General features: G+C 44.2%; 1 protein-coding gene across 2 annotated transcripts in view; it reads right to left on the reverse strand.

Annotated features, from left to right (window-relative positions):
- UPP1 (uridine phosphorylase 1) overlaps positions 1 to 21722 on the reverse strand; it is a 48410-nt gene that overhangs the window by 19003 nt on the left and 7685 nt on the right. For both annotated transcript variants that reach the window (XM_088445630.1, XM_088445629.1), the window contains exons 3-6: positions 13829 to 13949; positions 9045 to 9203; positions 4828 to 4942; positions 771 to 980 (exon numbers count right to left, since the gene is read on the reverse strand). In XM_088445630.1, coding sequence (XP_088301756.1) covers positions 771 to 980; positions 4828 to 4942; positions 9045 to 9203; positions 13829 to 13949 — 605 coding nt within the window. The remainder of the gene's footprint in view (positions 1 to 770; positions 981 to 4827; positions 4943 to 9044; positions 9204 to 13828; positions 13950 to 21722) is intronic.

Raw genomic sequence — 21722 nt, forward strand, 5'->3', positions numbered from 1 at the left:
ACAGCGTATGAACTGCTCGCTATTCTTGTGGTTGGTTTTTTCAACCGCTATTTTGCGAGCAGTTCTGAGTTAAAAAAAAATAAGTGACGTGGTCAATGACGCTGCTGTATTAATTATGCACTCCCTTAAAACGCCCGTTTTGACCTTTAAGCACGCCTGCGTTCGAATTCCACTCCCCCGTTTTCAAGCACCTTCCCCTGTTACCACCCACATACGCCTCATTCTGTCACTCAAAATAGCAGGCACTCGCTATATAGCGTACAAACGATTTTCGGCCGCACTGACTGGTTCGCGCATGCGTACTAAAAACCGTACGCATGCGCAGATGTGCGAACATCGCTCGGAACGAGCGTACTGCCGCTAGCGAGCGGCTCTGAATGAGGGCCTTAGTATTCTATAATTTAGCAGGATTGATTGTACTATGCATTTTATTACTTTTTAATTCATTTTTTAGCACCCTTTCAATTCATGTACCTTAATATTTTTTAGTCAGCCTCAAGGTTCAGTAAGTGACACATATGGTAAATATAAATAAGGCTGAGGTGCTGCATGATTCAATATAGATACAATAGAACATACTGTATGTTTTTGTTTTTTTTCACATTTACGTTTGCTCAAAAGATGAAAAAAACTTTTAAGGGTAGTTAGAATTTTATATATTACATCTGTGCTAATGAAAAAGATCACCACTGTAAAACGTGATTGAGACTCTGGTTTGAATTACATCAAATTTATTCTAATCATAACAACATTTAATATATAAAACAAACCTTCATAAAAATCCAGTGTGCACATAGTATTTCCAATGACTGTATTGAACTCATTGATTTCTTGACTACACTTAACGAACTCTTGGGCTAATTCCGCATCCAATTCTGTACTACGAACCACTGTCTTCCCAAGTACAATCTGCTCAAATTCAGGCCTAAAACAGGGATTTACAGACTGACTTGTAATCACCACAGAACCCGGCTCAATACCTAAACAAAACAAAGCAGAACCTAATGTTAAATATTGCACAGTTAATGGATAATCCAAGAAAAATAAGTAGAAATTCTCATTTTCAGTTAGTTATGCATGGCTTAAATGTTATATACAACAAATAATACATAAGCAATATGTACTGTATATTCACATAGCTTGACACTGGTGACCTCAATTTTGACTTCACCATGATATTCTTTGTGTTATCTGACACATAGTAGATACCTGGCTGGTATGTGATTCAGGGGTCTATTTACTAAGCAGTGTTAGGAAGGAGACAGAGTGAAAAGTGATAAGGTGCCAGCCAATCAGCTCCTAACTGCCATTTCACAGGCTGTGTTTGAAAAATGACAGTTGGGAGCTGATTGGCTGGCACCTTTTCACTCTGTCTCCTAACACTGCTTAGTAAATAGACCCCTCAAACACTGTGCACAAGAATGTAAAACAAATTAATAGGCTATACATTTGATGTATATGCTATAACCTCTTTTTATTTACCATCTACAAATGACCACACAGATATTATGGGGTAAATTTATTAAGGTGGGAGTTCTATTTAAGAAGTGATGTTGCCCATAGCAACCAATCAGATTTTACTTCTCATTTACCTAGCACATTCTAGAAGATATTTCCTGGAATCTGATTGGTTGCTATGGGCAACATCACTTCTTAATAGAACTCCCAGCTTAGTAAATTTCCCCCTATGTATTAATTTGAATTTGCAATGTGGTAACACAAACAGGGTTTACATTAAGATACATGCTTCTGTATATATGTATACCCAAGGCTGTGACAGTCACTTTGGATTGAAAGCTTGGATTTAACCATTAGTGTACTTAAACAACATATATAAAAAAAAATGCGTGTACACAGAGTTTGTTGCACTCTCTACTGACTGATCATATCAGCATTAACTGTTGATATACCTTGAATTTATTGTTACACACCACTTTGAACCTGTTGGTATACTGTATATCACTTTGTCCAAGTATTTGCTCTATGTAATCAAGATGAGGTAATAGATTCTACTCTGTGCTACCTGATACATAGGGCAGAATTTACTAAGCAACGGCTTCAGTAAGCCGCTGTGTCCCGGCGGGTTGCAGACACATATTTAAAACGGCACCCGGAGTCTGTATAAAAACATTCACCTGCAAACATGCTGGGACGCAGCTGCTTACTGAAGACGCTGCTTCGTAAATTCTGCCCACAGTTTTTTAAAACAGAAACATAACACTTTCTTCATGTCTTCTGACTCAAATTAAATTAGTTACCGAATACCGTATATATTCAATGAATTACTAATACAAATATTCACCTCCGGACTTTGTGTCCTGAATAAAATTATATAATTTCCTACAGGGCCTATTGTATTCTTAATTTGCACATTAATTCTCACTAATGGACATTTTGTGTCTCATATGGTACATAAGTGACCTGTAGTAAGTAGAATTTATTGGTGCTTTTTACTTTTACTATCTTTTTGTGACTGGACAGATTAATCATTGTCTTGAGTCTATATTGGTGCATTCTGCTGTTTGTATATATTTTCGATGTTTGGACAGACTAGCCACTTTTCTTCAATACCCGTTAATTTTAATAAGGGTATAATAAATTTGTTTTAATATCTACCACTGTACATATTTATACATACTAAACTTAAAAGCGTGCCCCCAAAAAGGAACCACTTTCTTTATTAGCTTGTGCTAATTTTGTTTGTTCAGTACATTGTGGGCCTGATTCAGAGCCGCTCGTTCGCTCCGAGCGATGTTTGCCCAACTGCGCATGCGTACGGATCGTTATACGCATGCGCGAACCAGTCAGTGCGGACGAAATTCATGTGCTCGCAAAATAGCGAATGCCTGATAATTTGAGTGACAGGATGAGGCGTATGTGGGTGGTAACAGGGGAAGGTGCTTGAAAACGGGGAGTGGAGATCCGATCGCAGGCGTGCTTAAAGGTCAAAACGGGCGTTTTATTGGTGTGCATAATTAAAACAGCAGTGTCATTGACCACGTCACTGGGTTATTTTTTTAGCCAGAACTGCTCGCAAAATTGTGGTAGCAAAAACCAACCACAAGAATAGCGAGCAGCTCATACCCTGTTCGATGTACTCGATTAATCTAATAAATAGCGGACATGACGTAGGATGCGAGCGGCCAGGGGGCGAGTTTCCCAAAAAACGACCGCAAGTTTTGTTCGCTCGTTCAGACCTAGAGGCGTGAACAGACCGCAAACAGCGAACGGTTCATTTGAATAGCCACCCCTATTTTCTGGATGAGCGAGCGCAAATAGCGACCGGCTCTGAATCAGGCCCTGTATTCGGTTTCGGGGAGCACCACCAACAGAGCTATAATAAAAAATGCGTCACAGTATCATTAGTTGGATGTTTTTCTGAGAGATACGGTGTGATTATTACGTTCCTGTGCAGGATTCCCTCTTGTGTGTGTCTCGTTACTATATAACTGCAAGAGTATGTTAAAACAATAACATAATTGTTAGTTATGGTTTTATACAGGGCCGTGTGGAGCTCTACGGGGCCCAGGTACTGGGGGGCATGGCCAAATCCAGGAGGCATTGCCATACCCCCTGGGCCTCGGTAATCAGTAACCTCCCCCCATCCCCGGCCGTCATTGCCCCTGGTTTCATAAGACCATTGTCTGTTTTGGTAAACCCATAAAGCAGAAAACAATGTTAGTATGTTAGTGCTGTCATTACATTAGATTATATTATTAATTGGATTATCATTTTGCCTGGTTAAGGCTTGCACATATAAGACCATCCTAAAATTAGTACACGTGTACCACTTGACACCTTTGTCTATTATGAGCACGAGAGTCCTCACAAAACGAATTTTTTAATTAAACACCAAATGCCTGAAAAATTGCTTTACTTCAAGAAGTTGCAATAGAAGGAAAAGAAATATCACATTTTGTTTAACACATGCATTTTGGATAAAACAAAGCATATTGTCATCCTTTAAAAATATCCTTATTAACTCTTGAACCCAATGGTATTGTAATAAATCAATCCCAATGGTTTTGTAATAAATCAATCTGTCATTTTATGTGGCAGTGTGCACAAGCAATTAAAAACTAAACCCAAGGTTAGTAAAGCTGGACATATATCAAGGTCTGATATTTTTTTTTATTGATTTCTAAAGGGCCCCATACACGGTGCAATTTGCACCCAGCAATGTGATGCCCGATCTGACAGTCAACATATGGGGCGGTCCCCACACACAGAGCGATCCGCTGCCCGATATGCCGCCCCCCCTCTCCCCGCATAAAATAGCATGAGACTGTGCAGACAGAAAGATCTGGAGCAGTGACGGAAGACCTCACGGGAGTGCACTGTGGCCGATATAATGCCCACACACAGAACGATATAGCAGCGATATCGTTCCAATCTGTCGGATCGGCCGCTATATCGCTCCGTGTGTGGGGGCCTTAAGACAATGAAACTGATAATAGATTACATACAATTAAATGTAGGTGTCTTATTTAAACTTTAACACTATTGAAAACTATGAGAATTTTCATTTGAAGTAATTAGATTTTTTTTTTAAGCATGTATTGTAATAATGTAACAAACATTATAATGTATGCATCAATAATTCATACTTATGCTTATTTTTTTTATTCAATAAATGTGATTACAATAATGTGCAATAATTAGAAATGTGTCATATATAAAGCCAATCATTTGTTCTGAAACTCACCTATGGAGAACTTTTTATCTTGTCTATAATACACTTGCTTATCTTTTTTGTTACCTTTACAACATTTCACAAGTACATACATAAGTTTTTTTTTTTTCATAAAATACTCTATTATACTTTACCTATGCCTCCTGATGTACCAATACGAATAACTGTGACATCAGTGCATTTAGAATGATACAATAGTTTTATCAGTTCGTGAAGCATTATTGAGATAGATGGAATCCCCATTCCATGCTGAAAAATAAATAAAAGAAACAAAGGTCAGTGGATGGTGATACTAAAATGGACCTAATCTGTTTTACAATATCCGAAGGACACTCTGGGCAGCTCTGCAATAGCGATACTGCAGGTGCCATTCCAGACACCCAGCAAGCCATATGCAGGGGACATGGGGCACCTCCCGGGCCTTGCTTTCACACCCCTAGTTACAGCCCTGACAAAAAGGAAAGAACAGCTGTACAGTCTAATATAATAGCAAGATTATTATTCCAGAGAAAATAAGAAATTAATGAACAAACTCTGATTCCTATCACCAACGGGGTTCAGCAGGTTACCCACACCTGCCAGTCAAGGGTAGACATGCTGGTTCTTTCAGCTCCTGTCATGTAACTGTGAGATAGTGCTGATCTAGGACAAAAAGTATAGTGATCCAGTGCTTGCGGTGATATAGCTATAACAAGCAAATGGTCACTATCATCATACACCGTAAATAGCCTCCCTCATTATAACCAGTTAGTCTTGCAAATGAATGTAGAATGACTATATGCCTATGCTAGAAATATGAGGGTTTATACTCTAAAAAAGAAATACCCAAATTGAAAGTATCACATTGCAGAGAAGTACCCCCCCATTGCCAACATATATTACATTGCTACAAACATATTGTTGGGAATGCTCACACATGAATTAATACCTACTCTTTTGGCAGCTAAATTTTCCATATGTAACACCCTCTAGGAGTAGGTACTTGTAAATACACCCCTCTCAGTGTTAAAGATTGCTGCCTGTTGCATACACTACATGCCTGAGACCCTGGGGATCAATTTTCAGGTAAAGGAGGGGCTGGAGAGATAGACACGCATGGGCGGGAAGACAGGTTTGTAGCCAGGAGAGCAGAGAAAGGAGGGGGGAGAGAGAACAAAGGAGTTGATAGGGAGAAGTTGGAAGGCAGCAGACATCTTTGGGAAGAGGCAGAGCTGGGAAGCAGGAATGTAGCTCTGGTGCTGCCCCAGCAGGGGGAGAATGGTGGGGCCGTGGCGGCTGCCACGATGGCCTTCTAACGCCAAAGAAGAGAGAGCTCTGGAGTGACCACGGAGATAAGGTCTGTGAGAGACCACAGAGAGAGAGAGAGAGCTGGAATTTTGCAGTGTGAGCCACCCAGTGAAGTTTTCGGCACCTATGAGAGGGGTAAGAGATGCCAGTATATGTGTCGGAGAGATGGGAAAGAGAATTTCCTAGGAGCTTCACAGTTAAGGGACAAGAGGAGTCCTATATGCATAAAAGCCCTTCAGCAGCCATTAATGGGGAGGGGTCACTGTGGCAGCAGTGTGGCTATAGAAGCCATCCCTGTAAGAGAGGAATGGGCTGCAGCTGAGAGCGCGTTGGCTGCAATGGAAAAGTATGTATATTGCTGTCCCATATGAAGGCGAAGAAGAGCAGAGAGAGGCAGGCTAGGTGTGAGACACACTGTATATTGTCTTAGAAGAGACAAAGCAGAGGCAGAGTACAAAAGAATGTATGTGAGATGTCTGCGAAGCTGTGGAACTACAGGTATCAGCCAGCAAAGGGTGAGGTGGACCTGCATGTATGAAGTGGAGAACTACAGGCACCAGCCAGCAAAGGGCGAGATGGACCTGCATGTATGAAGTGGAGAACTACAGGCACCAGCCAACAAAGGGTGAGGTGGACCTGCATGTATGAAGTGGAGAACTACAGGCACCAGCCAGCAAAGGGCGAGGTCGACCTGTGTGTATCAAGTGCAAAGCATTTATTGTAACTGTGCTTAAAGAATGTGCTAGTGAAGAAGAGTGTGATTTAATGTAAACATATCCATAAGATTGTCATACACCATCTGACATGCCAAGTATATGAGCTGGAGGGGAAGATGCTGTGACCATATTTGTGTTCTTTAAACTCATGTGAAGGAGGAGAGACATAAAGTAGTTCATTTTTATAAGAGAAGGTCTGCTGCCCAAGTTATTCAACAAGAACTCTTGCTGCATATGTCTATACCAGTATCTGCTGCATATGTCTATACATGTATCTATATGTGTGATAGTTATAAAGCCTGCATGGGCAGGGACCCCCTTCTCAGGTATTGCCCACACCATAGAGAGCTAGCCTGAAGCAATGGGGGGTGTATCACTCCAAATGCACCTTGCACCAAACCACACACTGAAGTGCGAGTTACACATAGATGCCCACAACCAGTGGCGGGCTGGGCAGAGGGCAGGGTGCCATGTGCCCCCCGGGCCGCAGCGTCATGCGGGCCGCGGGCAGTCTGTGTCACTGGACGGAGTTCGGTCAGCACTACACAAGTGACAAACACACAGCCGCCGGCAGCGGCAGCTGTGTGTTTGTTTTGATCAGCAGCCAATGAGAGTCTGTCAGACTCTCATTAGCTGCTGCTGCGCCCACTGCGGGAGCCGCTCCATCTTCCGGCTCCTGCATTGGGTAATGGGAGAGGCGTCATGATGTCATGGTGGAGACTACAACTACGGCCACTATTTAAGGGGCACTGCATAAGGGTTACCACTATTGGGGGCACTGCATGGTGGGTGGACTGCTACTGGGGGCACTATATAAGGGACACTGCATAGGGGGTACCACTACTGGGGGCACTGCACAGGGGGGACCACTACTGGGGGCACTGTATAAGGAGCACTGCATAGGGGGATCACTTCTGGGGGCACTACTGGAGGCCTGCATAAGGGGGTCCTCTCCTGGGGCACAGGGGGGCACTGCATATGGGCACTACGACGGGGCTGCTCCTAATCTTTATTTTTACTTTACAATAATCCCATATGGACCCGCCTCCTCCCTGGAACACTTGATGGGGTGGTGGGGGGGGGTGCCGTAGCACGCACGTTCTTCGGGCACCCTGGCTACACGCTACTCCTCTGCCAGGGCCGCCTGCATGCATTTGCCCCAGGCTAGAAGTTGCCAGCCATCCCCTGCCCACAACTGTCAGTCATGTTGATGTACATTCACCTTACATTGCTAGTCATATACTTCACAGATGCTCCTACTGTACGCTCAACTAAAGATAAATATGGCAGCCATATATTGCAGAAAACACCTCCACTGCCAGCCATACCGAAGTGTCGTCTCCGCCTCAGTGACAGGAGCCGGGTGCTGCACTGTAGCATTACGTGCAGCACTCGGCTCCCGGCCTAGTGAGGGAGCTGGCACTGCACACAGAGTGGTCCTTGGGGGCAGAAAGCACCACGAGGCCACGCCCCACTCTCCCTGCACCAGGTGTCAACGCGGGGAGGAACACCACTGCATAGCTATCCTCTATATCCCAATTCCTGCACTACTTACCTGTGGGAGCTCTCATAGGTTCTGAGGTGGTCATTCAGACCCGCTCGCGAGCGCAGGACGCTCGCAAGCGGGTCGATGGTGCCGAATTGCACATGCGCACGACGAAGGGAGCCGTCGTTATGGGAGCCGTCGTTATGGGTCTCGCACCAAATGGGGCGTGCTGTCGATGGTGAGTGACGGCACGCCCCCTTTGGTGGGCGTGCCGGGGGTGTGGCTGCCAGACGGAGGCGTTCCCATGGGAACGCCTACCGTCTGAGTCCGTCCCCACTGACATCACTAGTGATGTCAGTGGGAGTGATTTGGGCTCTGATAGAGCCAAAATCACTCCAGGGCTTGCGGTCACCAAGACCCTACCGCAGGGTCTCGTCGCAAGCCCGATGGTCGCGATGGTCTTGACCATCGCGATCATCATCATGGACGCTCGCTATAGCTGTGGGTGGTAACCCACAGCTATGCGAGCGTCCATGAGGCCGCTCCAAGTTGAGGGAGGAGGGCCCTGATTCAGAGCGAGCACTCTGGTCAGAGCGTCCGGCTCTGAATCAGGCCCTGAATTACCCTGGAACTAGGTCTGTGACTTGGAGGTGCTGGATGGAAGCACCACTGTCAGAGTCATTCAATGCAGTGACAGTAGAGGTGACAGCAAATACACCTGTCACGTCTGTTATCACCAGATAGCTGTCACAGTGCAGATCCTTTGGGTATGTGGTCCAGAAAAATGATGCTAGAACACCCACCTGCCCCTTGCATATGTGCATAAACATAGAAGCATTTTGTTGTGATGTGATTAACTTACACTTATTGAAAGCACTGGTCCTACTTTGTACATAGCATAGCGATCAGTTCCTGCGCAAATGTTATCAATATCTGCTTTAGGGTCTCCCAGCTTCAGTTCTCCAGTAATGTACTGAGCAAAAGCTTTCATCCTCCATGGACTGCCTCCAACACATACAAACTGAAAAGATTAAGATGTATATTTATTATCTAGTTGTAGAATAGACAGATTTAATCATTTTACAACTCTTGGTTGTAACATCAATTCTCAAACTCCATTCAGTATCTGGAGAGTAGTTAAATTCTGAAATGTAAGTATTATTGGAGAATAATGATTTATTGATAATAACAAGTTATTACTGTATGTAACTGTAGACAAAATAGCATTATCCTGTTTATTGTAAAATCATGCAGATTATAATTAGATATGGGGTAGAACATGGCATCGCTGGGAGCTGGCGATGCTTGTCCTGCCTCTCCTGAGCCCAATGTTTTGTTCTTCTAAGCATGTACAGGGCTGATGCTTGTGCAGGGCCAACATATGCGCACAGAAAGCCAGTTTGGGGCTTCACTGTGTATGTGCCATCCTGTGCATGCTCGATAGAGGGCGAGGCCTACTGTGCTGGTTGGAACCTTTGGGGCTGAAACAAGGTTTGAGACTTCACTGTTCACGCACTGACCAAAGTGTGTACTCATAAGAGCTGATAAGGGGACTCAGGTGAGGCAGTGCAAAACCACACTCTCCACTGGATCCCATAGTAGTTGCACCCCCAATGGCAGTTATTCTGCCACTGGGCATCATTAGAGATAGTAGTAAAATTGACCTAATGAGACTTGGATGCATCCAAACATACATTTTGTAGAAGGCATATATATTTTGCAGGTACTGGAGGTCTAGTGTAAAAATATGTGAGGATTATGATAATAATGAACCTAGAAGCATGATCTGCTTCTGTTTGGCTGATTGCATATTGACACCACCAGTTACGATAACTGTAAAAAGCATTAACTGCTGTAATCTTAATATTCATTATAGGACTGAAACTTTGTTTGATCACATAGGTGTCTACATTACATTACAATATAATATTATGAAATAACGTCCCTATCCACCACTGCCCCACTTCATCTTCTATTGTGCAACCAATGTTTACTTTATTTTTGTAGGTAATATACACATTATGGAGGTGATTCAGCTTGGGACGGAATTGTAAAGCTGCATGCAAGCAGCTTTGCAATTCCGTCCTTGTAAATATGCAAATACAGCAGGAGGTGACACCCCCTGCTACATTTGCGATCCCAGCACTGCGACCAAGGTCGTACGATGGGATCACCATCGTGACCATCAGCGATGGTGGGCGGTGCCGGGCCGCCAGCCTGCTCAGTAAGCATCAGCTTACTCAGGCTGACCGACTTGCGAGGCCAGGAAACTGCATCCGTGGATGCAGTCCCTGGCCTGGTAACTCCCAGAAAACAGGACGGACATGCCCCCATTTCTGGGAACGCCAGTCACCCTAGCACCATCCCTTAAATGCCTCTGCCTGTCAATCAGGCAGAAGCATAGAAGAGGCTGTGTGCGATGACGCAGGACCCATTCTGCACATTCAGGAATCTGCGTTCAGCATTGCACTTATGTTGAATTAGCCCTTATGTTAGTACTGTGTTGTTGTTTTTAGCTTATCACGGTCTTCTGACTCCTTAAGGCTATTTCACAAACCGGTTTTACATGTAAGAAGGTTGACAGGTACAAATGGTCGACAGGGTCAAAATGTTGACAAGAAAATGTCAACATGATTTTTTGGGTTTTTTAGAGTTAGGCATTTACAGTAGGGTTATGGTTAGACACTAGAAGGGACGGTTAGGGTCAGGCACCTACACCAACGTAGGGTTAGGCAGCAGGAGGGAGAGTTAGGGTGTATCTTAGGCCTAAAAAACGAGAAAAAAAAAATAATGTTGAGCTTTTTTTGTGTCGACCTTTTGACCCTGTTGAACATTTGTACCTGTTGACCTTCTTTCTGTCACAGTCGACCTATTGACTGCCTATCTGTTAATCCACACCCTTTTGACCGGCCAGCAAAAAAAAGTCCAAAGCCGGACTTTTTTTTCCGGCAATCAGTGCATTTCACATGCAACGGCTTTAAGTCGTTTTTAATATTGTGGTTTGTTTTTTTAATGTAGTAGGTATGCGCAGCAGATGGAGTTGCGGGAGGGTACAAGGTAAGAAAAGCCGGTGGGTGGGAAAGGAAACAGTGAAATTTGTGCATCACTGACTTGCAGTGACGACACAGACATGGCACAGCAGCCGTCCTTGTCAGTGGATATTCCCGGCTGTAATACAGCGACTGTGCCATGTCCGTGCCGTCTGAAATAACCCATCCATTTACATACTTAATGAAATTTAATATACGGCAACAAAAAAAACCCGTGAAAACCGGTGTGTGTGTGTGTGTGTGAAATAGCCCATATGCATGCAAATTAGGGGTGTCGGCCAAGTTAAGTAACATTATGTTACTTAATTGCAGCAGTACAGGTGCACTCCATGCTCTTTTTCTGGCAAGAAAACCAGAGGAGTAGACATTCCAATCTTTTCAATAGAACATGTACTTGTACTTATGCCGGGTACACACTAGACGATATGTCGACCGATCAGCGGATTGGACGACATATCGGGCACATCGGCCAGTGGGCCTAATTCAGACCCGCTCGCGAGCACAGGACGCTCGCAAGCGGGTCGATGGTGACCTAATGCGTATGCGCACGACGGAGGGAGCTCCGTCGTGCGCATGCGCAAGACCCGGCGAGCAACGGGGTAGCTGTCGCTCGGGGTCTCACACCAAAGGGGGCGTGCTGTCGATGGTGACTGACAGCACACCCCCTTTGATGGGTGTGCCGGGGGCGTGGCTTCCAGACGGAGGCGTTCCCAGGGGAACGCCTACCGTCTGGGTCCGGCACCACTGACATCAGTAGTGATGTCAGTGGGAGTGATTTTGGCTCTGATAGAGCCAAAATCACTCCAGGGCTTGCGGCAGCGAGACCCTACCGCAGGGTCTCGTCGCAAGCCCGATGGTCGCGATGGTCTTGACCATCGCGACCATCATCATGGACACTCGCTATAGCTGTGGGTGGTAACCCACAGCTATGCGAGCATCCAAGAGGCCGCTCCAAGTTGAGGTAGGAGGGCCCTGATTCAGAGCGAGCGCTCTGGTCAGAGCGTCCGGATCTGAATCAGGCCCAGTGTGTACACAGGATCATGTACTGTGTACGGCATGCGCAATGTTTGGTTACATTGCGTCATTCCGTCACTGTGTACACACATAGTATAGTGTCTACCCAGCTTTAGAATATCAATATCCACTTAGTTATATATTCTACTGTATTAGAATGTTATACTGAGATTTGGGTATTCTGCCACCACCTAGTGAAAAAGGCCACTACAAGCCTATACCTTAACCACTTAACTGGCATGCTCACATGAGAAGCAAACATGCCAGGCTGGGCGCAACCATGTCAGAGGTGACTGCTGACAGATACTACAAGCAAATCTACCAGCAGCTGCCGGGCTCAAACCACCCGAGGTGCAATGCTAAAAGGACAGTCTTTCTGCAACCCGAGCTTCCCTTCCCTCCTCTGGCTACAGACGCTACCAGGGAGCGGCTGAGATAGGCAGTCCTCATAGGATCATCCATCAGCCTGGGCTGCTTACTGCACTGCAACAGCCCCACCTTCCCCTGCTTTCTCACCCTCCCAGCCAGCAGTGTTTGATGGGTGATCCTTAGGATCGCCCCCTGCTGCTGGTTAATCTTCTTGGATGACTGATGATTGAATGCTGCTGGCGTTTGGGGGTGACAAAACAGAGTGTCCCAGAAAATGTATTTCTGGGCATTGCGGAAGCCAGTGGCTACATCCTTGGTTTCAGCTTCTCTAGCCCGGCAGCGTGACTTTCCTGGACATCCTGAGTAACCCGAGGGTTACTTAGCTGTCCAATAGTGACAGTTGGTCCGATGGCTGCCATCGGATACAGCATCGGTCAGAGAAGCTGGCAGTATTTTGACTTAAGACGCTTCCTGTGGCTTTTGCATATTGTATACAAAGATGCAGCAGCTATGTTACTGTATCCATCTCTGAAACAGGCTCTCAGTTGAAGATACGCTGACAAGGATGTTTAACAAAGTAAAACTCAAATATAAAACAATTGCACAGTTATAAATATATAGATTTTTTTATAATACTGGCAGACACTAATATAAATGATAAAAAAAATATTTAACATTACATTTGATATTTAAATGTGTCTGATGCATCCCACAGTGTGTGCACAGAGGCGCAGTAGCGATTGAGGCGCACGGCCTCAGAAATGTACTGGACATTTTTTGGTGCATTCCGGTGTAGTGGCTATTCAGACCCATAGAGATGCACTGTATTATGTGCGTGCAATGGGAGTGTCGCTGTGTGCCATAGCTTAAGGTGATTTAAAGTAGATTACCTGTATGTGGTGTACTGTGTGTAACCAGCATTAGCTAGGAAATTGCAGCCCCCCTTAAGCCTAAAGGCAGGAGCAGCCACTGTTCTTAATATCTGTACTATGGTGTGTTACACTATGGCCCTGAGTTTTTCTGTGTTCTGATATGATTTTTAGCAGTTTTATTTAAAGTTTGGTTTATTATAAAGTGTACTTTCAGTGATCCTTTCACTGTGTTCTCAGACTAGCCCTGTGGTGATTGACACCTGTTTGTCACCTCTCCAAGCAGACAGTTGGCCAGGTGATAGTGTTAGCACTGTGAACAAATTAGTAATTGTATGTCTTACCTTAACATCACCAAACAGGGCTGGGAAATCATGAGTACTTGTTCCAAGATCAAAATGGTACAATATGTCTTCTTTCATTTTTTCCAGGTGAGGATTTGAAAGGTGAATGTGCCTTTCCTCCCTAATAGAACATGACATACAAAAACAGAATTCCCAAATATTGATTCAGTTACTGTACAACAAATTTAAATGTAATATTAGTTATTTTTATATGTACTTTAACCTCTGAAAAGTGATAAACTGGAGAGGATGAACCACCAGTCAATCAGCTCCCAACTGTCAATTTTCAAACACAGCTTGTAACATGACATTGGGAGCTGAGTGGCTGGTCGTTTATCACTCTCCAGTTTATCACTTTTAAGAGCTTAGTACATCTCCCCCCAGGTGTCCACTGGCATTTGATTTGCCTTTTAAAAAAATCAGAAGGTCATTGCTGGTAACTCCACTAAACTAATAGGGGCTGATGCAGAATTGGCTATAACACTGGCGTATGTGCTTCTGTACTGTGTGCATGGAAGAAAATAAGTCTATTCACTCATGTGTACAGCTGTATGTATTGCATACTTGCCTACTTTTGAAAAAGCATTTCAGGGAGATTGTGATAGCAGCACCTATGAGCGTGGTGGTAAAGTGGGCGTGTACTGCTATATCTGAGAGGCGTGCCATAAAATTGACTTACATCCAAATGTAAATGAGCCCCAAAGCAGTCAGTTAGATCTATTTGATGATGAAAACACACTGATACTTCTCAGAAAAAGCTCAGCCATTGGGATCATTGGGGTAGATGTACGAAGCCCTGTAGCGTTATCATCGCACGCTATGTGTGCTGATACCGTTCCTCCCCAATGTATGATCGGGGGTCTGGGCAGTAAATGACAGAGGTGCTATGCACCCGTCATTATCGGCGCTGCCATCTACAAGATAGCAGCGCCGATAGCCTGGGCCATGTACGAACGGTCAGATCGCCTGACCGTTCGGCCCGTGGTAGCTATCAACAGCTACAGCCTGGCGCTGCCCTAACCCCACAGCAGGGACAGCGCTGTGTGCGTTATATAAATAACTCGTAATAAATAAATAAATTGTGCCTTATGACCAATGCAGGGAAATAACATTAATGATCCCATTTGAATGTATATATCTCTGGGGGTTTTTTAAGAGCTACATAATGGGGGTATGGTGCAATCAGGGAGATTGGTAGACTCTTCAGGGAGACAGGGAGATTACTACTATTTCAGGGAGTCTCCCTGGCAATGAGGGAGAGTTGGCAAGTAAGATGTATTGTGTAATGCTCCCACCCCCTATATGTATGCTTTGTTTGCTACTAGTCATCACCATTATCATCAGTTTGCACTTTTACCTAACCTTTTAAGAAGTGCTATAGATACACCTGGAAGCAGGCATATTTACGCTTACGTCCTTCTCTGCACACCCGCACTTTGGTTATCATGTCCTCACTGAACTTTATAGGTGCACCCCACTATAGTGCAGTTACTCTTCTTCAGTCGTAAATGTGAATGCGATCAAAATGCAATTGACTGCATTGCCCATACTTGCGCGTACAGTCCCAGAGCATACACTGTGCGAAAACAACCAAGATACTCTACGCCAACATACATACAGTATGTTCAACTCTGCATTAAACATTTAAAAGAACAAGAAACACTTGGAAAATCAGTAATGCAACACAGGGCTGTAACTAGGGTGGTGCGACCAGTGCCATGGCACGGGCACCGCAGGGCCGGGGGCGCTGTTTGGGCCTGTCAGTTTTCTGTTTATTATCATTCTCACTTGTAGCTTCCTCTTCTTTTATCCCCAGCATATCCTGGCTCCCCTATCTCTTCCCTGGCCCTTCCCCATGAGGCCATAGGGACATCTTATGTCCCTATTTGAAAAATAGGGGGAGGGGGGTGGGGGTGGGCACCAATGCTCGTTCTGGCACAGGGCACCAAAAAGTCTAGTTCTGGCTCTGATGCAACATTACCCTAGAGCAAGGAATTTGAACACAAAATATCCTATAATATTCCTATAGTTACCTTGGGAGCTATCAGTAATAGTGTCATTTATGTGCACCTTGTCCTTCAGTTATATCTGCCTGTGTTCAAAACAAGGTAGTTGTAGTGATCAGTTTAAACCATTGTGGCTAAGCAGATATATGTTTGTGCAGTCACACATCCAATCCCCTGCAACCACACACTACTGTACATAGATCTGTTTGTTTAAACTGACAATTACCACAAGCTTCATATACTTAGAATTACCAGACTTCCTATACATGAGCGAATTACTCCATGCTTTTGACGGCTGATTGCGTTGTATGATATGCTGAGAAATGTCTGTTTAAAATAAAGTGGTGCATGAAGGTGCATGTATCACCTGTATGTACAGGAGCCAATCAGATGAGCCTATCTGACCCCACTATCCAATAAATCTGTGTCTCAGTAAATAAATAAAAAAAAATAGTCTTTTCTGAGTGCCCTCCACCCCACCCTTTTTCAATGTGCAATTTGGGCATGAGGCCTAATTATCATGCACTGCACTGTAAATTAGTGAAACAAGTGGCTTGTTTCTTGCATACAGACGATAGCTTTATTAGGCAAACCACACCTAAAAAATACCACAAATAATATTTTGTTTTAACCGATAGAGTAGGTGGAACAAAGCATGATGAATATCAGGAAAATCTATTCTAAAACAATAGTTATCACTTAATTATAAGATTATATTTTGTATGTTTGTATTACGGTATATCATAATATTTCTGGGACATTTATCTTTAACCCTTTCCTTATTAAATATACTGTATATATAACAGGACTGCATTGTTAAACTAAAATGTACTACAACTATAGAAGCCAGCGTATCCTAAATTATGAATTAACATATCATGAAAGTTTTCGTTAATCCAGCATTAATCACAAACTAATGATGATAATCTCAAATGTGCATGCTTTTTAACAAGAATTATGGACATTTTTGCAGGTGTCCCTAACAAGATTCATGCCTCAGAACAGCATAGAACTCTGACAATATGCCTATGACACTCCCACAAAGGAGGTTCTCCTGCCTGCATCTGCAAGGAAACTGCTCAGTTGCTATTCAAAGTTAATTTCATATAACCTGAAATCTGGCTGTGGCCATAGCCTCTGTCAAGGTATATATTAGGGATGTGCGCCGGACCATTTTTGCCGGATTTGGATTTGGATTTGGTTCTAATTCGTCGTCCGGCTTTGGATTTGGATTTGGATTTGCCAAACTGCGGTGACTGGCTTTGGATTTGGATTTGGATTTGGATTTGGATTTTTTTACAAAAATTGACAAAAAAAGCTAAAATCACATAAATTGGTCTTTTTTTTCTTCCTAGAGTATTATTAACCTCAATAACATTAATTTCCAGTCAATTTAGACCATATCACAGCTTATAATATTGTTTTCAACATTATTGGCCAAAGGTTGCAGTGAGCTGACTGGTTACTAAGCGACAAAGCAGCGGCACAACGACACAGACACCACAGTATAAAGCACATCTATGACACATTGCCACACAGCAGTGGCAGAAATGAAAAGTAGTGCACCCACCCAGTGGGGTACGGCCAGCAGAGTCACAGTACTTGTTTACAAAGTGGGCTACGGCCCTAGGAGTCACAGTGCACAATCTTATTAGCATTACACCGCACATAGGGCCTGATTCACATTACACCATAAAGTAGTGTCTCTTATTTATGTTACGACACACAGTAGTGCCCCTTTTACACAATGCCCACAGTAGTGACCCTTTTACACAATGCCCACAGTAGCGGTGTCCCTTACACAATGTCCCCCAGCAGTGGTGCCCCCTATGCAGTCCCCTTAGTAGTACGGTCCACTATGCAGTGCCCCCAGTTGAATGCTCCCCAGTAGTATGCCCCCCATTAGCAGGCCCCCCCAGTAGTATGTCCCCCATTAGCAGGCCCCCCCAGTAGTATGCCCCCCATTAGCATGCCACCCAGTAGTATGCCCCCCCAGTAGTATGGCTCCCCCAGTAGTAGGCTGCCCCAGTAGCAGGCCCCCCCAGTAGTAGGCTGCTCCAGTAGTAGCCCCCCCTGTAGTATGGGCCCCCCCTGTAGTATGGCCCCCCCTGTAGTAGGCCCCCCCAGTAGTATGGCCCCCCCAGTAGCAGACCCCCCCCCAGTAGTATAGCCCCCCCCAGTAGCAGGCCCCTCTGTAGTATGGCCCCCCCAGTAGTATTGCCTCCCCCAGTAGCAGACCCCCCCCCAGTAGTGCAGACCCCCCCCCAGTAGTATAGCCCCCCCAGTAGCAGGCCCCTCTGTAGTATGGCCCCCCCAGTAGTATAGCCCCCCCCCAGTAGCAGACCCCCCCAGTAGTGCAGACCCCCCCCCCCAGTAGCGCCCCCGGACCTTTGACAAGTAAAAAAATAAAAAAAATAAAACTTACCTGTATCCCCGCTCCCGCGCCGTCCGCTCTGTCACACGCTGAGGAGGGAGCCGGAAGACGGAGCTCATGTGTGAGCTCCAGCCGGCTCCCTCCGTGCAGCAGCCAATGAGAGTCTGTGTGACTCTCATTGGCTGCTGTAACAAACACACAGCTGCCGCTGGCGGCTGTGTGTCTGTGTCTGTGTAGGGCAGAGCGCTATCACTGCGCTCTGCCCTACACGCGAGGAGACCTGATGTCGGATTCTCTAGTGAGAATCCGACATCAGGCGGCCGCCGTTCGGCCCCGAACGGGGATCCGAGTCAGGCGGTGAACACCCGAACAGGGTTCGGGTGGACTCGGATCCCCAATGTTCGGAGCGGTTCGGATTCCACAGAATCCGAACCGCTCATCTCTAGTATATATGCATGGTGCTTCACATGCACAGTTTACAAATAATTACTATTATCAGGGAGATGTACTAGGCCTTGGAGAGTGATGAAGTGGAGAGTGATAAAGTACCAACCAATCAGCTCCAGTAATTTTTCAACACAGCCTGTAAAGTGATAGTTAAAAGCTGATTGGCTGGTACTTTATCACTCTCCATTTTATCACTCTTCCGCTGATTGGTTGGCGGCTCCTGTAATTACAGGAGTCACACGGGTCCTGCTCATTCGGATGGAGTAGGGGAAGGGGAAACACATACCCTTCCTCCTGTTCAACCTGGTTTCGCGTGCCCTTTATTGTTTTGTTTTTTAAACCCCTTTGATGCCTACTTGGACCGAAGAGGACGTGATCTACACTAGGAATAGGTGAGTATGGATATTTTTTACAGGAGCCGTGGATTCTACTTGACAAGTGGACGTGAATGGCTGCAGGGATTCTAGGTGAGTATGCGTGAATATGAATGTGAGTGTGCATGTATGCTTTAATAAAAGTTTACTGTCATGGTGTGTGTGTCTTTTGGTTATTTTAGTATTGCTTTTGCAGGTGAACTAGAGGTACCAGTGGGCTCTTAATGCCCCGCATGCTGGTACTTGTGGTTCTCCAAGTACCAGCATGTGGGAGAGGTTTACTGGGACCTCTAGTTCTCCAGCAAAAGACAATATTATTACTTTTTTATACATACATTTACACTATCAACCCAGGCCTGGGGTGCCCTAGAGACGGGGAACCCCTTTATTGGGGGGTACCCACCACCCCAACGATCCCCGGAGAAAAGGCTCCCCAGCTGTGGCATTACACAACCGGTAGAAAGAGTCAGTGCTGGTTATGGAAAATACAGGGGAACCCTACTCATTTTGTCCCCTGTATTTCCACTACCAGGACCGCTCAAAAGAGCATTGTGCTGGTTCATAAAACACAGGAGAACCCTACACATTTTTTCCAAGTATTTTATAAACCAGGATAGGCTCAACAGAGCCCGGTGCTGGTTCTTAAAATATAGGGGACTCCTACGCATTTTTTCTCCTGTATTTTAAGAAACAGGACAGGCTCAACAGAGCCCGTAGCTGGTTATGCATGTAAGGGGGAGGATGCACGTCATTTATTTTTTTTACTTTTTACTATTTTTTGTAAATACAGAAGCCTTCACGGATCTCACTGATCTGTGAAGGCTTCTGTATAATTCGGACCTTTTAACACTAGTCGCATTAAAAGGTCCAAGTTTTCATAAGAGAAAACTCACCCGGACTCGCATAATGTTGTAGCCTCAAACTCACAAGTTTGCAGGCTATTACATTTGGCGAGTTGTGAGACAAATTCGGACATTTAAATGTGCGAGATACGAGAAGGTCAGAGTTTGTCTCGCACACAAATCTAGGACCCTATTACATCTCATCCATAGTATTTAAAAACTGCTGTGCACTATCCTAGTAAAACATGGTATCCAGATGAATAAATAGGTCAACAGTCAATAGGTCTACACCAGATGGTCAACATGCAATAGGTAGACAAAAGGTCGACTGACAAAAGGTCGACAGGGTTAAAAGGTCGACAGGGATAAAAGGTCAACTGGTTCAAATGGTCAACACACATATGGTTGACATGTGTTTTATATGGTTTTCTAAGGTTAGGGTGAGGGTTAGGAACTTGAGGGAAGATCAGGGTTAGGCTGCCGGAGGGGACAGTCAGGGTTAGTATTAGGCTAGTGCTAGGTGTAGGCACAAGGGGAGGGTTAGGGTTAAGGATAAATAAATAAAAAAAGTGTCGACCATTTGTGTCGACTCTTAATGAACCTGTTGACCTTTTGACCCTGTCGACTTTTTGCACTGTCGACCTGTTGTCCCTGTCGAACTGTTGACTGTAAACCTTTTTACTGTCGATACTTTATACCACACTTGTAAAACCCTTATATTCCCCTCAGTATCTCAAAGTGTTTACTGAGTAATGTAACAGATTGATGTTTGTATTTACTGTAGATACTCTGTTTAGGGCCTACTGTATGTACTATGCCTTGGAGAAAGATAAAGTGGACGGAGATAAAGTACCAATCAATCACACAGCAGGCTGTGTTTAAAAAATGAAAGTTAGGAGCTGATTGGTTAATACTTCATCTCCATCCACTTTATATCTCTCCAAGGCTTAGTACATAGACCCCTTAGTACTGTATCTTTTTTAATGAGTATCAATTATTGTAGTTTATTCACACAAGTATTTTATTCAGTATTTATAGTATTTCAGTCCCATGTTATACACGGGGACTGCTCTGTAAATGTGTAAATAGGTGCCCTATTAAGTATCATAAATGTTGTAAATATATAAAAATCAATACCAACCTGTATTTTGTAGACAGAAACTCAGAACAAATATGCAGGGTGTGTATTTATTTAAAATCTTTGTATAAACAACTGGATAAATAATTTTATTAATAACATTATATAGGATCACCTGCATCGGCTCCCATATTTTCTTAAAATGAAATCAATATCTTGTAGTTAAACATTATACTTCCAAATAAAAGTGTATAACAAAATATTATAAAAAGAAAACTTATACTACTATTGGTTGATTTATATGGAGAGAAATAACTTTTTAACTCAACTACAGTACCTGATAAATCACCAGCCCTCCCTGACTGACATTTAAATGTATAACGTAACAGAAATACTGGATAAAGTAGGTGTGTGAATCAACTAAAAGAATAGATACTCATTAAAAAAAAAAAAGATACAGTACTGAAACACAGAAACTAAATACAAATAACAATCTATTACACTATTCTGTAAACACACTGGGGTCTATTAGGCAAGTGTGACGATGTTGCATAGAATATTATCGGGCAAAATCGTCACGAGTTTTTATAAATTCTGATAATTTATTGCTGCTATTCAGCATTATTTTCTGCAGGGACAGCAATTGCGGTAACACGCTGTCCCTGCGATGTCACAAAAGGCATTGTTTCAGGATTCCGAAAACAATCCCTTCTGCTTGCTCCTCTGCGCATGCTCAGTCATACTCTCTGGAATAGTCTCCGTCCCTGCTTGCG

This window comes from Taudactylus pleione, unplaced genomic scaffold, assembly GCF_031769625.1.
Source record: "Taudactylus pleione unplaced genomic scaffold, aTauple2 ptg000386l, whole genome shotgun sequence".
Classification (NCBI taxonomy): Eukaryota; Metazoa; Chordata; class Amphibia; order Anura; family Myobatrachidae; genus Taudactylus; species Taudactylus pleione.